This window comes from Fundulus heteroclitus, chromosome 12 (genome assembly GCF_011125445.2).
Source record: "Fundulus heteroclitus isolate FHET01 chromosome 12, MU-UCD_Fhet_4.1, whole genome shotgun sequence".
NCBI lineage: Eukaryota > Metazoa > Chordata > Actinopteri > Cyprinodontiformes > Fundulidae > Fundulus > Fundulus heteroclitus.
In genome coordinates this window covers 46778165-46795310 of record NC_046372.1, presented here as the reverse complement: position 1 = coordinate 46795310, position 17146 = coordinate 46778165, and the positions used below count along the sequence as shown (strand labels likewise).

The 17146-nt window shown below is 39.6% G+C and overlaps 1 protein-coding gene across 3 annotated transcripts in view; it reads left to right on the top strand.

The window, feature by feature from the left end:
* adgrd2 (adhesion G protein-coupled receptor D2) overlaps nucleotides 1-17146 on the top strand; it is a 94350-nt gene that overhangs the window by 46271 nt on the left and 30933 nt on the right. For all 3 annotated transcript variants that reach the window (XM_036144693.1, XM_036144691.1, XM_036144692.1), the window contains exons 12-19: nucleotides 331-436; nucleotides 526-581; nucleotides 721-847; nucleotides 964-1067; nucleotides 1285-1387; nucleotides 1662-1815; nucleotides 9868-10001; nucleotides 10502-10617. In XM_036144693.1, the coding sequence (XP_036000586.1) occupies nucleotides 331-436; nucleotides 526-581; nucleotides 721-847; nucleotides 964-1067; nucleotides 1285-1387; nucleotides 1662-1815; nucleotides 9868-10001; nucleotides 10502-10617 (900 nt within the window). The remainder of the gene's footprint in view (nucleotides 1-330; nucleotides 437-525; nucleotides 582-720; nucleotides 848-963; nucleotides 1068-1284; nucleotides 1388-1661; nucleotides 1816-9867; nucleotides 10002-10501; nucleotides 10618-17146) is intronic.

Sequence of the window (17146 nt, the reverse complement as noted above, 5' to 3'; positions counted from 1 at the left end):
GATGCTATAACCCATGACAAGCAACTGTAAAAAATTGTATGTAGGCTGGACATGTTAATTGCAGGATGATGAATCCCCCTGTGTGTGTGTGTTCATGATCCTGTGAATACAGTCCACAAAATGAAACATAGTGATGGCAGTATCATGCTGTGAACAGGCTTTTCCTCTACATGGACAAGAAAGTTGATCAGAGTTGATGTTCAAAAGAAAAATGTACTAGAGGTAGACAAAAGACAAATAGACTTGAAAAAATGTAACAGAAAATATTGACTCAGAGAGGCTAAACCTAGTTGTATTTTCTTTAATGCATAAGTGTCTGCGCACTCACAGGTATCTGGGCACAGTCCTGGGCTCGTCTGTTATATCCACCACTGTGCTGGGAGATGACCAACCAGTAAGCATGGCTGTTCACTACCAGCTCCAGCACAAAGTACAGGTTAACCAAACCTCTAATATATATCTTCTTTAAAACCGTACTGATATATTTGCACAATATATACCTATTATGCCCTGATGTTTTACCAGAATTCCATTGATGCTGTATATGACCCAGTTTGTGCATTCTGGGATTTTGATCTCACGTAAGTTTTTTTCTTTAAAGAGAATATACATTTTAGATCACTTAGATGTCTGCAAGATTTGCAAAAGCAGAATTAATTTTATACTCTGACATGTCTACATGTTTCATAAGTATATACTATATCGTGTGTGTCTAAGCAGTCCGGAGACTGGTGGGTGGTGGAACACAAAAGGCTGTGAGGTTGTATCCAAACATTATGGATACACGGTGTGCTACTGCAACCACACCACCAATTTTGCTTTGCTGCTTCAGGTTTACGAAACTCAGGTAACATATCTCTGTCTAGCAATGGCTTTGGATTTTTTTTTTTTTTTGTAGTCTCCTTATCAACAAAATGGGCAGGTATTTAAACATGGTATGCATTTGCTGTTGCTCTGTGCCAGAGGAGCCCGGAGAACGAAAAAGCTCTGAAGGTGCTAACGTTCATTGGCTGTGGAGTGTCTCTATGTGGCCTCCTCTTCACCTTCATCCTCTTCATTGCTGTGGGGTGAGTCACAAACATCACAGAGTGCATTCTGAAAGCACCGAGGGTGAAAAGCATTTTGTAAATCCCTGCCAGATTCACATCAAGAAGAAAAAAAGCAGAATATTGTGTGGATGTGTGAACATCACTACAGGAAATTTTCAATAAACACGTGAGAGTTTCTTTCACACACTTTCTCAACATGGTGTTCTTGTGTGTGTATTGGTTCTGTGTTTTTTAGAGTTCCCAAGTCAGATCGAACCACTGTTCATAAGAACCTGATATTCGCTCTGGGCCTTGCTGAGCTGCTACTGATGTGTAGTGACTGGGCAGCAGAGAATCAGGTGAGACAGTTTCATTTATGGACTTCAAGTATAGCTGCTGGAATTCCCTCAAGTATCATAATAATAAAGGTTTATAGTAATTTGCTACGATATCTTGGAATGTTTATTCTGATTATCCATCATCTGATGACCACCACACATTACCTGTCAAAACAGCTCTGAACCAGACAGAACCAACATGGCGCTGTACTCATCAAATAATACACCACAATAAGGTTTCAGGATCAGTGTTGCTTATATAGAATTGCTTTTGTTTTTGTTTTTAATCATGCAGGCAGCATGTTTCATGGTGACTGCACTACTTCATCTTTTCTTCATGGCATCCTTTTGCTGGATGCTGGTTGAGGGTCTTCTCCTCTGGAGCAAAGTGGTTTCTGTCAACATCAGCGAGGACCGCAGGATGAAACTCTACTACGTCATAGGATGGGGTAAATTGATCTTATCGAATGATGGTCTCTATTTAGTATTTCTCTGATCAGTTCCCAAAACATTTTTTAGAAACCTTTTGTTAAACCCAACAGTGCTATGGGGCTGGAGCCAAAAAACTTGACCTTTTCACCAAGACCTGCTGCACAAAATGCTGTCCCAATACCCGGTCTCACTATTGCTGATCTGTCATTTGTTTCAATGGCCTAGGAGGAACCTTCATCCTACAACACAATGTCATGGTCAGATAAACCAAGCTGCCGCATATTTTGTGGAAGAGTTTAAATGTACTGCCCCATGAGTGCCCCAAACATCACGTACCATCTGTACCGCCTATATGGACCATAGCTACAAAATTCTAAAAAGTACAATTTAAATATCACAGCAATGGCACAATAATAATATTGTTTAATTTTATGTTCTGAAATTCAGACTCTACCCACCTTGGCATTCTCGGTGCTTAAAACTACAATGAAAACTGAGACCATCACTTACAGTCAAGGCAAGGCAAGGCAAGGCAAGTTTATTTGTATAGCTCATTTCAGTAACAAGACAATTCAAACTTGTACATGAACTAAACATTAGAAAAGAAACATTGCATTGCAGAGGAATAGTAGCAGCAGGTAAAGATATAAGACAAGTTGAACTACAAACTAAAACATTAACATTGAAAGGAAACTGAACAAATAGGTTTTCAACCTTGATTTAAAGGATTTCAGGGTTTCAACACTTCTACAGTCTTCTGGAAGTTTGTTCCAGATAAGTAGAGCATAAGACCTGAATGCTGCTTCTCCATGTTTGGTTCTGGTTCTAGGTATGCAAAATAGATTTGAGTCAGAAGACCTAAGTGGTCTGGAGAGTTGATATACTGACAACAAGTCTGTGATGTATTTTGGTGCTAAACCATTCAGGGACTTAAAGACTAACAAAAGCATTTTAAAGTGTATTCTCGGAGATACAGGGAGCCAGTGTAAGGACTGTAGAACTGAGGTGATGTGCTCTATTTTCTTAGTCTTAGTGAGGACACGGGCAGCAGCGTTCTGGATCAACTGCAGCTGTCTGATGCAATGTAAAGCATGGATTTGTTTTTTAAGATCCTGCTGAAACATTAACCCTTTAATCCTAGAAATGTCAATCAGGTGATAGGTCTACTTTGTCATTATTTTAGAGACTTTTGAAGGTTTAGGTTTTAGTCCATCACTACACCCACATTTTGGGTCTGATCTGTGGTTACTAACTGAAGCTGTGTGCGAACTCTTAATCATGCCTCCATTCGTCCTAAAATTGTTACTTTAGTTTTGTTTTTGGCACATCCATGCATTGACTTCTTCTAAGCACTTTCTCAGCGCTTGAATGGGTTCATTCACTTGGTGACACTGTGACGTAGAGGTGTGTATCATCTGCATAGTTATGATAACTTATGCTGTTGTATTTTTATGATATGAGCAAGAGGGAGCATGTAGATATTGAATAGGACCCTTGGGGAACCCTACATGTAATTTTTGTGGTCTCTGATGTAGTTACCTACTGGCACAAAAAAAAAATCTTCCTGTCCCTTAAGTAGAATTTAAACCAGTCAAGTAGCGTTGTGATGATTAGTCATCATTCTTAACAATGTTGATAATGAAAAATTGTTCATGCAAAAATTGTTGACGCAAAAATGCTTGCGACGACATCGTTTAAAAATATATATACATTGCTGCGATCTCCATATTTCACTTTCAGCGGTAGTTTACATCACATGCAGTTCACTAAGACTGCAGAAGAGGGCAGTATCAATTCCCCTGTGTGCAAAGAGCACCCTATCACATGACTCTCGCAGATGACTGCAGCACCAGACTGGTTTGAATCTACAGCTGCAATTTAATCAGGTGATATCTAACGGTTATCATTGGGTTTATTTCAATGTTCATTTATCACTAAGATTAATCGTAGAGCGAGTTTATTTGGAAATTAATAATTCACTCTTTTTTCTCAGTATTTCTCAATGTTAAATATTATAAGAGAAGCATATTAACAATATGCTCCTCTTTTTTACACTAAGCTAAAGTTTAAAATCGTTTCAAACATTAACCGATGCTAAAAGCTTCAAGGTCAAAAGTTTGTTTTAAAAAAAAAATTACAGTAAAAAAATCTACATTGACAGAAATATTAAAAATGAACGTCAGTTAAATTTGAAGAATTTAATATATATTATTTTAGATAGAAAGAACTAAAAAAAATAGTGATGTAAAGAACTAAAGGTCCGTCCGTCTGTCCGTTGTCTTCCGCTTATACGGGGTCGGGTCGCGGGGGTAGCAGCTTCAGTAGGGAGACCCAGACGTCCCTCTCCCCAGCCACTTGGGCCAGCTCCTCCGGGGGAATCCCAAGGTGTTCCCAGGCCAGCCGAGAGACATAGTCCCTCCAGCGTCTCCTGGGTCTTCCCCTGGGCCTCCTCCCGGTGAGACGTACCCGGAACACCTCACCAGGGAGGCGTCCAGAAGGCATCCTAACCAGATGCCCGAGCCACCTCAACTTGCTCCTCTCGACGTGGAGGAGCAGCGGCTCTACTCTGAGTCCTCCCCAGATGACTGAGCTCCTCACCCTATCTCTAAGGGAGAGCCCAGACACACTACTGAGAAAACTCATTTCGGCCGCACAAAACGTGACAGAAAAGACGGGGAATGGAGGCTTTGTGGTTAGACCATTGCGCTTGTGTCCCAGAGGTTCTGGGTTCAACCCCGAACCTCAAACAGAAGCCATCTTCTCAATGCCCTGATATCCCACAATGCAGCACAGTTGCTACCTCATCTTTCAAGCTCCATTTGGAATATAATACTATTTGTTTTACTGAGACTTGGTTGCATAATCATATTTCAGACTCTATTGTCTCTCTGCCGGGCATTCTAACCATATGAGCAGACAGTGATTTGGAGGGGGATGACAAGAGCAAAGGAGGTGGATTGGCTGTGCTTGTGAACAAGAGACGGTGTAATCCAGGACATGCTACTGTTAACTTCCGTCTCTGCAACCAATATTTTAAACTGGTAGCTGTCAGGACTCAGCAGGCAGAGCCGCGCAGTCTCTGCCGGCCCTGCTCTCTCCCTCTCTCCTCCTTCCACAGGTGACAGTAGTTGACTGGTGGGCGGGGCGCACACACCTGCAGTGTGTTCAGCAGCGCCTTCCCGCACTGCCAGAGTGTTAACCCAGTTGTGTTCCCTTGTGTTTTTGGAACCTCTCTCCCGTGTGACCCTGCGCCTTAAAGACCAGGCTCCCAAATCCACTCCCGCTCAGATTTTGCTCTGGCGATCTCCCCCTCAAACTTCCTTGGATGTACCAAGTCGGGCACGAGGTTCCCCTCCCTGGATTCACCCTGGTTTCCCTAGACTCTCCTGGTTCCTCCCGTTGTCTCTCTGGATCCCTGGACCCGCCGGCGCTGCTCGGACCCTGCCTAACTCCACGCTCTCTAGCCACTCTGTCACCTGCACCACCAACATCAGCTGAGTCTGCCTGTCTGGCTTAGTTCCCGAGCTGTGTGGTAAGCTTACGGCTTTAGTTGAACTCATCCCGTGTGTGATCTTATCTAATCATTTCCCTTACCTCACAGATCTCGAGTGTTCCGCCCGAGTCGTTTCCCACATCAACTAAGTCCCAGAAAGATTCCCCTCTGAAGTCTTTTTTCCGAAAAAAATAAAAATAAAAACCGTAAAACTGCCTCCTGTGTGCCGGTGTGTTCAGTATGTGGGTCAAATATCTTAAATCAAACATGACAGTAGCAGTAAAGTTTGTTCCATATTACTTACCCAGGGAGTTCACCAGTGTTATTTTGGCACCCGCTTACATTCCACTACTGCTTTTGCCGACAATGCATGTGATGTCATCAGCTTAGTTGTTGCTAAGCTTCAGTAACTTGCAGTTTGCTTATCGCTGTGGAGTTGGAATTGTAGATGCCATCATACACCTGTTTTAACAAACCCATTGTCAACTGGACAAAGCAGGCAACACTGTGAGGATCGTGTTCTGTGATTCTTCCAGCACCTTTAATACAATTGAGCTTGAAATTTGAAATTATTCAGTAGGAGGCCTCAACAATAGCCTGCATCAGAGACTGCCTGACAAATAGACCATAGTTTGTGAGACTCAATGTCGTGTGTCTATCCAGTTAGTCAGCAGCACAGGAGCAGCACAGGGTGGTGTACTCTTACCATACCTTTTCACTAGTTACACTTCAGACTTCCAATACAAGACAGACTCCTGTCATCTGCAGATATACTCACATAACTCTGCAGTCTTGGGATGTATTATTGAGATGGACTAGAAGCTGAGTACAGGGAGTTGGGGGACCACTTTGTGAGGTGTTGTGGAAACAATCTTCTCTTGAATGTGATCAAAACAAATGAAATGGTTGTAAATCTCTGTTGAAAAAATGAATATGTCGAGTACAATTTCCATCATGGGAGAAGTAGAGATGTAGGTATACCTTGGTGTTCACCTGTCAAACAGACTGGACTGGAGATGCAAATTTGAAGCTGCCTACAAGAAGAGATTGAGCAGACTGTACTTCTTGAGGAAACTTAGATGTGGATAGTGTCATCTCTTTTACAATCATCTGTTGGGGTTGCGGCATCAGAGCCAGAGACTAAAAAAGCTCCGTAAGCCAATAAAGATGGATCTCTCTGTTCTGTGGACTCCTCTAGAACATCTGGAGGTTTGTAAAACGAGCAACAATATCTACAGAATCTCTTTGAAGAAACCTACATGATATGAGTTAAAACATTTAATTTCCCTTTTATATTGATAAATTATTTTGGAATTGACTTGAATAAATTGTTACTTAACATATTGCAGCTGTACATACAATGCAAAATCTTAGTTACATATTTTGTGCATAGACATACTTTGGAGGTGTATTTAATTTTTCTCACAAATATTCATTTTGTCAATAACAACATCTTTGTTTTGTGAATAATAGCATGGTGAAATCTTTGGTATGTTTTTTTGGCTCTTAACATAACAGGTATGTTAAGAGCATAGGGCTGACAGTGTACTTTATTTTTCCATGTCTGTTAACAGCATTTATAAAGCAGGTTTCCCTGGAAACATTGCCTCTGTTTCCAGTAAGTCTTTCTAGTCTTGCTGGTATTTGTTTCCATGTTGACCAAGCAGAGACAGACCAGGGATCAGTTTACAAGAAACAAAAACTGACATCTTGCTTGTATCAATTTAATCGAGCAGCACATAAAATCAAATTTAACAAGATGTCAGTGAAATGTGCTATACAAATAAACTAGCCTTGCCTTACTTTGCCTATCATACATACATTACTAGTGGTGCAGGTTAAAATGAGACCATCTAACATTAACAGGTAATGTAAACACATGTAATTTAGGATCACTTGCATTTATTTTTTGTGGAAAACAAGTCTTCGTCTTGTAAAGACGTTTCAAGGTTGACGTTGCTTCTTCACAAGGACCTTCAAGTTTTCTCTGCCTTGCTGTGACATTGCTTCTCAATAACAAGAATCTGAAAATTCAAAACCTAAGTGGATTATTGTCATCTATATGAATATGGGCTCGCATCTGCAATGACAATTTTCTTTAAAAAATAAAATTAAGATTAAGGGGAGCAAAATTATTTGCTCCTCTCAAACCTTTGTAATTATAGGAAATAAACACATTTTGGTTGGCAGTTATATTCAGCCCTGTTACTTTGATACCAACAAATATAAGGGCAACCTTTTACTTTAAGAAGTCACTAAATTCAAATATTTATATTTAGTGTGAGATTATGCTATTGCAAGTCTTAGATACATGATGTATTCAAACAAGTTATTCTGATGCTGTGTGTGGTGGGCCCAGGGAGTGCATCATGACTTAAAATTAGATTGAAATAAAAAAGAGGAGGCTGGATAATTTAAATAAGATATAGAAATAACATATTGCATTTTGTCTTTTTACTTGGCAGGTGAAGCATAAGCTTGAATTTTTTTCCTCTCCTCCTTTTTGTGCATCATTTTGACAGCAACATAAAAAGAATGTGACAGTCTTTTATACACTATTTGAAATTTTGTGAAATCTGGATTTAAAAAGAAATAAAGCAGAAACACTCTTTTAGATGAAATGCAGAACAATTTCCTCTCACGTGGAATATCACTGTTTGGCTGAAGGACATGGTAATAATCTCACATCAGGAGTAGAAGTGTACACATCACCGGTTAAAGTTTTTTACCCAGTTGCTGGGAGGGAAAATTGAGACATGTTGCTGCCTTTTTTTGTTCTCAAATGGATAAAAACAGGAGTTCATCCAGTGTCAGGCAAGCACCTTCCTTTAAACTCAGCTGATCAACTGGTTAAGTCCCTTACTTTCTCTTGCAAACAGTTGGAAATAAAGTAGTATATGTCACGTTTTTAAAATTCAACATTTAACAATAGTTTCTTACTAGGCTGGGGGGGGGGCATTTTAATCCCAAGAGTCTAAGCAAGGATATCAAACACCCTTATGTACTCCAAATGCCTTTACTATAGCAAAGCGCAATCACAGGAGAAAATACACATGGTTACTTGGTTATACAGAGCGATAAATTCAGTCACTCAGTGTGTTATTCAGTTTATCCCATTGAGTTTCCGATGAAACCTGTCTCCAAGGGAAAGTGAGGCATGGTGCTTACTTACTTTAAGTCATCTGGTTGCACTTATATTTGGTCATGTAGCACTAGTACTGCTACCTGCCAGTACTAGTACTAGTACTAGTACTAGTACTAGCCTGTTTTCTGTTTTAAAGTAGCTCCAAACATGTTAGCCGTCATTCTAGGAGTTGGTTTCGTTTACAGAATTGGATTTTAAAAATGGGTTTAAAATTAAGCAATGTTAAATCTTTAAGGTAGAAAGCTTAGGCTGCAATAAAAGATTTGGACTTGGAACAAGCACCTCAGAGTCATAGTCTCTAAGAGCTCAAACCTTTAACGGTTCAGTTTGCTCTTTTCTCTTTTAGCAATAAACAACAGCAAACATTTTGTTTTCACTGTTAGTTTGTTTTCATCACTTTCTTCTTCTTTAATAAACATTAAATCATAGCATTGTTTTTGGTAAGCATGTTGTTGTACTCATTGTCCCAGACACTTTTAAAGAAAAATAATTTCTTTAATAGTCCCGCAACAATGAACACTCCTTTTGCTGGGTGCAAATTTTACATTTTCAAAATACAACATAAGCTGTTAGATGAACAGCTTATATAATTCACCAGTAAATTACTCCCCTTATAAAATACCTGCCCAATGAAGACTTGGACAGTGCATAACAATATTTTGGGTTAGGCTTAATGTCTAATATACTTCTGTTGGACAATGTGGCACAGTAAGACCAACTGTCTCAACACTGACTCAGTTCTTTATGGCTCTTTTCATACAGCAAAGTAATTTCTCTTTGGTGGCCATAATATCTCCAAATCTGTCCATTACTGAAAGCATTGTGTGTGCATGGTAGCTTGTCCTGTATGTCTCTATGTTGCCCTGTGATGGACTAGTAACCTGTTCACAGTGGAGCCTGCCTCTACCCCAATTAACATTGGAGAGAGGCACAACTGTGCTATGTCAAAGTAATTCAGCTATTTTTGCCTCATACCTCTTGCCTGGGGAAAGGCCTTTTTCATATCGATGGCTTCCATTCCTCTCTGACCTGAATTGCAGCCTCAAAGGGGAGGTTGTAATTTCCAGAAGTTTCTGTTTATTCAAAATCTTCTGCACATATTATCACTTACAGTACATGATGCTATATTACACAACAGCCTTAACCCAGTTTTTATTTATGGCAGCTGTTCTCGTATCCATTTGTAAGTGCGTGTTATGTCGTATGCTGAGCTGAGAACACGACGTGAGTCCGTAGCACAAACAGTCTTCAGGTGTTACTCTGGTCTTTACCCTTCAGACTAAACAGAAACAAAGAACAGAAGAGACAAAATATGCAGCTGAACCCAGCTGAACTTTGGCAGTAATTGTTGCAGATTAATGCTTTAAACAAGCTTGCTTTGTTGTTGCAGCACAGCCACAGTTGATTTTATGTCATTGACGTGTTTTTCAGGACTACCTGTTCTGATAGTTGGACTAACATTGGTGATATCAGGGGACAAATACAAGGACCATAATCACTGTTGGCTCAGTGTGAAAACTGACACCATCTGGGCCTTTGTGGGACCAGTTATATTTGTCTTGACGGTATGTATTCTTGTTGTAAACATACATCCTCCCTACAGTCGTTTTTCTGTGCACTGCAGGTATATTCTAATCAAATAAAATGTTAACATAGGCTTAAAAGCTTTATGGTTGTGAAAGTACTGTCTATTGTAATATCTTCCAATTAAATACTAATTTGTTCCTGATTTTTGTTTTTTTCCTGTTATAAGCATAGAATGTTTGTTCATAATACAGTGCAATGACATGTTTGCAGTCTAACTGCATTACAGACAATGAAAGTAAGATTGTAAAGAACCTTATAGAAAACAGATGAAACTAGTAACAACAGGCTAGAATCATAGTAACAACTCTTACATCCTAAACAACATGAAACACTATGGAAGTTTTTTCTGCTTCATGAAGACTGCATTGATGTTACTGTTTGTCGGCATGTATTTTCACGCAGCTGAATGCTCCTGTCAGCTTAAGGCCAAGTGGCTCTGCAGTGACACGTCGTTCTTGCTGTTGTGTTCTGCCTGCAGGTCAATGCAGTTGTGCTGTGCCGTGTTGTCATGGTGACCGTTTCCAGTGCCCATCGCCGTGCTAAGATGCTCAGTCCAAGCTTTGCATCAAAAATGCAGACCTTCGACCTCACCTGGTGAGATACAAAAGCATCTCTACATCTCCCCTTGTTTGCCATCCTTCATGAATTGTTTCCTGCTGTCCACCCACGCTCTTCCACACTCACGCACAAACCCACAGGCTTAGTATTTTCCTTTTTGCTTGAGAAGCACTGTACTCAATAGAGGCAGTGTGTGAGACTGGGAGGTTACTGTGGGAGTTCCAAGGGCTTATCAACTTAACACCTGGCCTCAGCAGAGTTGTTTGTCTTTTTTCAAGCCTTTCCTCTGCCATAGCTGTGTTTGTATTCTATCATTCATACTCTACTTACCAACGGTGCTACAATTCAGTTTATTTGGGTTTTAATCCAGTTTGTATCGTTTTATATCTGAATTTAGATATCTGCCAATGCTAAAAAGTTCTAATCCACAACACTTTTAATTAGAAGATATTTGTTATTGGTCCTGGTGTTGTATATGTTTACCAGTCACAAAAATAAAGAATACATATAGCTACCAACCTGTCACTGCTGTACCCTGCCTCACATATGTGTGTGTATGTGTGTGTGTATATATATATATATATATATATTATATATATGTGTGTGTGTGTGTGTGTGTGTGTGTGTGTGTGCATATATATATATATATATATATATATATATATATATATATATATATATATATATATATATATATATATGTATGTATAATTATTATATTCCATCCGATCTCAAATTGGATTGATGGTATTAAAATAAATGTTTTTGCTGTTAACTGAATTTCATGGCTGTGTAGTTATGCAACATTGATACTAGTATCATATTAACGTTTAATAAAGTAATGATTGTTAATGGTGGCTGTAAGGACCAAACTCTTTCCTTCTCTCTCTAGAATTGCGCCTCTTAGGGTGGCAGCACATTGTAAATTTGATTGAGATTTATTCTTTTGTTTTCAAAATGTTATTCCTGCTTTTCTTGGAAAGTTTTATTTTTTGGACAACCGTTGCTTCTTGTATTGGATGCTGGGCGGCTGGATTGATTTTCCCAAAACTTTCCAATATTTTGCTCTTTTATCATGATACGTAACCATAGCAACAGGGTGTTTTACAACAGGGAGCAGCTGATTGTCATCACAAAAGTAAAAATAATACGACAACTGAAGTCTGAAATCCCACAGGAGTTGAAAAGGAGGCGTTGCGGTTGCAGAGCAGGAGCAAAGAGGAGACAGAGAAGGAGGAAGTTCAAACCATCTCTGCCATCCATCATCATGGGCAATGTGAGATCGTTAGATAACAAGTTGGATGAACTTCAAGCCCTGACAAGGACAAGAGTATCGGGAATGCAGTATTATGTGTTTTACTGAGACATGGCTGCAGGATCACATCCCCGACTCCAACGTCTCTCTACTGGGCTTCCTGACTATGCGAGCAGACAGAAATTTAAAGAGAAGCAGGCACTGGAGAGGAGGTGGATTAGCAGTGCTTGTCAACAACAGACGGTGTTACCCAGCACACATTACTGTGAAGGGCTGTCTCTGCAGTGCAGATATTGAACTATTGGCAGTAGGTTTTCGTCCATATTATTTGCTAAGAGAGTTCACCATTGTTGTTTTGGTGGTTGTTTACATCCCACCCTCAGCTATTGCCGACAATGCATGTGATGCCATAAGTTCCATTGTCGCCAGGATACAGACACAACACCCAAATTAATTTGTGGCAATATCTGGTCGTTTTATTCGCGCCTCACTTTCTGCTTCACTGCCAACGTTTGTCAGCTGCTCTACTGGAGAAAACAAGACATTGGATTTGTTTTACACAAATGTCAAGGATTCATTTATGTCAAGGATTCATATATTTCCAAATCTCCAAATCTGACATGTCCTCATCACAGATGAGGACATGTCAGAGTACAGACAGGGGATCCAGACCTTTGTGGACTAGTGCCAGCAGGACCACCTTATGTTAAATGCAGGGAAAACAAAAGAACTGGTGGTGGACTGTTGCAGACGCAGACCCACCTCACTGACACAGGTAAATCCAGGGATGTGGAGATAGTGGACTCTTATAAGTATGTGGGTGTTCACCTGAACCATAAACTGGACAGGACTCATGATACTGATGCTCTTTACAGGAAAGGTCAGTGCATGCTACCTGCTGAGGAAGCTGAGGTCTTCTGGAGTGCAGGAGGCACTCCTGAAGACCTTCTTTAACTCTGTGGTGGCATCAGCCATCTTCTATGGTGTGGTTTGGTGGAGCAGCAGCTTTACTGTAGCTGAGAGGAAATGGCTGGATTAGGAGAGCCAGCTCTGTCCTGGGATGTCCTTTGAACCTAGTACAGGTGGAGGAAGACAGAAGAACTCTAGGGAAAATCACATCACTGATGGACAATGTCTCACCCCATGCATGGAGCTGTTGCAGAGCTGGAGGGCTCATTTAGAGACAGACTGTTGCATCCCAGATGCTCTAAAAAGTGCTTCCGTCGATTGTTTCTCCTGGCTGCAGTCACACTGTATAATCTCAGTTGCTCCCAACAGACCTATCTGTTTAAATCATACAAATTGTTGTGCAGGTAATGATCTAACCATTAATTGTTTATACTGTTCTAAGATACTAAGATAACTGTCTACATCATGCTGGTCTTTGTACAGGTTCTGACTCAACCACTAACTGTCTACATTGTTCCCAAATGCTAAGGTAACCGTTTACATCATGAATATTATTGCAAAGGCTCTGACTCAGGCATTAATTGTTTGCACTGTACCCAGATGCTAAGGTGACTTGCACACGCTTTAGCTGGGATGCTGCTGGACTATGATACTACTTAGTGCATATTGTATAAGTGTTGTAAGTATTTATAATGGAAATTGCACATATGGAAATATTGCATACTCTATGATTGTGTGTTAGGTCTATAGGCCAGAGTTATTTTTCCACTGTTAAATAACTTAGTTTTTTCTTCAGTCAAATTATTCATTTGCTCTTACATTCTACTCTTGGTGTTTTCTTTGGAGCTAACTTTAGATTAGAAAGTTTTATTCTTTCCTAATAATTCTGTGGTTTGCCACTGTCACACTGGATTTCCCAATTGAAGGACATTATAGGAATTCTTATTTTATTTTAGAGGCCAATTCCAGATTAAGCACTCATTGGCCAAAAGCCGGGTACACCCTGGTCCCGGGACTGGTCACCAGTTCCTCACAGGGCAAAATAGAGACACACAGGACAACTAATCATGCACACACACTCATTATTTGGTTAATTTAGAAAGAATGGTTAACCTACGCTGAGTAACTAGAGATAATCCGTGCATGAATGTGGAGAACATGCAAACTGATGAGAAAGAACCTTGATCGGGAATCTTGGTGCTGCAAGGCAACAGCTCTAACAGCTGCTCCACTGTGAGGTGTTATCATGGCTGCCAAGGAAAAGATCAAATACATTAAAGGAAATCAAACCATTCCCTTCATTTACTTTCCAGTTCAATCCTAGTTATAATGCAATGTAGTCAATTTCAGGTTATTTGCCAGTTGGTAAAAAGTTATGCATAGCACTAAAAACGAGGGTGGCTCCCTTATTTAATTCAGAGTCTGGTACTGTAAAGCAGACCTCTAAGAGAGACAGTGGAGAGAATATTGTGCTCTATGCACTTAGACGAGGCCCACTTAAGCTGAAAAAGCATATTTGAATCAGAAAACACAACAAGAAAAATCTAAGGTTTTTCTTTGATAATAGTTAGTCATAACACTTTTAAGTAGCCTATTCCTTTAGCTCTTAGCATTAATGACTTCCTGGAAGTCTTTATAAAAATGTATTCTACTAATGATAAACTCTTGACATCTTGGAACGTGGTGCCTAGCTCTTCGGTAAGTCAGCTAGCATTCAGGTGTACCAGCAGCAAAGAGAAAATTTACAACATAAGAAAACCTTTATTTAAAACTTTACTTAAGAGACCTCAAGATGGCATAAATTACAGACCTTTATCTAATCCTCCTTTCTTATCAAAGATTCTTGATAAAATATTAGCAAATAGTAATCACAAAAATAGAAGTAGTTAATCACGGTTCTAAGTTATTACTGATTACTGATATCAGGACAATAGTTGAAAAGAATGATTTGAGCACTGCCGTTGTTTTAATAGCAAACTCTGCACACATATAGAATAAAGGAGTGACAACTTTTCTTCAAGTTCAAGAATTTATTAACAGAAATAAATCAACATCCAAAGAACACCAATATTGAATGTTGTTTATCTGAATTAAACATCTATTTCAATCAATGAATCCTCTCTACAAGGCTAGTGAAAGTTAACTAGACTACTAAGCAAGATTAAGATAAAAAAAAGCTAAGGAACTATGTACACACAAAAGAAACAAAAAGACAAATAAAATTGTTCAAAATCATCATCAGAATGATTCAGTGAATCCTGGTTTACTACAGACCCAAGTTAGAGAACTAAAGTTCATCTTAAAGAATGTGGAACGAGATCAAATTAGCTTAACTAATTCAGAACAAGATTTGATATGTGTTTCAACCAATTCACAAAGCAAATATTGAGTTAAACAACATAATTTGAGAAAATATAATTTTAAAAAATGATTTGCTCAGTGAAATCCGTACCTTTAGGACACTTGAATTTATCAATGCTATTATTCTTCCGGGAAGCTAGAGGTGCTTTATTGATCAGTCGCTTGATGGGTTAATCATAAAGTGATACAAAACACCATTAAATCGACATTAATGTTCCATATTAATGCGGCAATAACACTCATACCACTATGCTGCTATGTTATGATAGCGGACATTCGGCGCTAATTTAAAAGACTTTTCCGTTCTATTTTGGTCGTAATGAGCGGACCGGACAACACAACATTATCATCCCATCGTTGTATAAAACCCTTCTGGAAATAAAGTTTATTATAACCGTAACAACACACTCAAACCGCATCAGCAAAGCTTAGTTTCCATAATACTAGCAGGGCGAGCGTGTTAGCTCAGTCAAGCTTTAAAACACAGTGAAAACACATTAAGTAAACCATTCTGAACTTTCCGTTTATTTCTCTGCCAAACCTTTGACGTTGTCTCTGGTTATGTCGATGGGGCATCCTGTTGCAGTGAATTACTTCAAGGTAAAGGTGGTTATCTGAGCAGCGAGCAGACAGCTAGCTTGAAAATGGAAAACAGCCACTGTTTGGGAAGCCAGGCCTGGCTGGGCAAGCCTTACATGGCTCCGTGGAAGGGTGCGCTCGGCCTGTGAAGGGGGGGTCACAGCATGGGCTTTCTGCACAGCTTTTCCAGTGTCAGGGACCTCCACACAGCCTTTCCTGCCGTGGCTGTGTTCGTTGAGGGCCTGTTGAGGGTGACTTCAGATCAGCTTTCCTCTCAGCTTGGCCTAGCCGCAGGAGAGGAGACCTGCAACAGCTGAGAAAGGTTACAAAGTTGTTTTCCGTATTGACAGATTCTTTACTCCGCCGTCTGGTTACGCAGAAGACTTAGCTTCTATCCAACCTGCGTTTTTCCAATCTCTAGTCAGATACTCCACTCCGCAGAGGAAGATTAGAGTGTTTCCCCATTGCTGCTACTAGGGCAGCGGCCCAAAGACAGTAAAAAACCTGGGCAGGAAGGTTTTATACAGTGACTCCTTGCTGTGAGAGGAATATGAATCCGTATCTATAATTGGATTAAATTGACCATATATTTCTGTATATAAATTGGTTCTGTTCATCTTGTAAAGTGCCTTAGTACAACATTTGTTGTAAATTGTGCTATAAACCTAGTTGATTTGAAAAACAAAATTTAGCATTGATTTGTAAACATTTTCAAAAAGGTACTGAATATTAATTTTGTCACATAACCATATGTATCAGATTAAAACATATTTAGCCTCACATATAATCTGGTTGTTATTTGCTTTTTTAGTTCTTCATTCAACCATTGTTTAGCAAGAAAATCATTGGTCATTGGAAAATCAATGTATTGTAAAGACAGTTTATTGTTGGACGTTTCCATCATAAATCTTTGCATAACTATAGAATTTCCCTTCTACCACGTTTACTCTCCTGCTCTTTTGCAAGCACCCCATCAATAATCTCGGTGCTTATATAGCCAAAAACCATTTTATGGGGCAAAGCAGAAAACATTGCCTTTGTTCAAACTACCATTGTTGTCACAGTGCTGCACCTGGATAGAGAGTTTTTCAGCTGCACTGTGTCAGCAAGGACAAAGCCGGCTCACTCTTCTCTTTATTTCTGAAATTCGTTTTCTTTCCAATCTCCTGAACTGACGTAAGATGGCACATACATCAGCCTGTTTGTGAGGGAATGAAGAGAAACATCTACAGAGGGAATGGAATGGCATTGTGGCATTTCCATTAGGTGCAGAAAAACATGCAATGAAAATTGCTGAAGGTGGAATAGTTCTTTAATGGCAGGCCTTTTTAAAAAAAAAGAATTAACAGGAAATATCAGAAATGTGATATCCTGAAGCTTCTTTACCCAACAGGCTTATGGGTTACACTTCTACATGCTATTATAACATCTTTATATGAATCAGAAATATTTGTCTCAAAC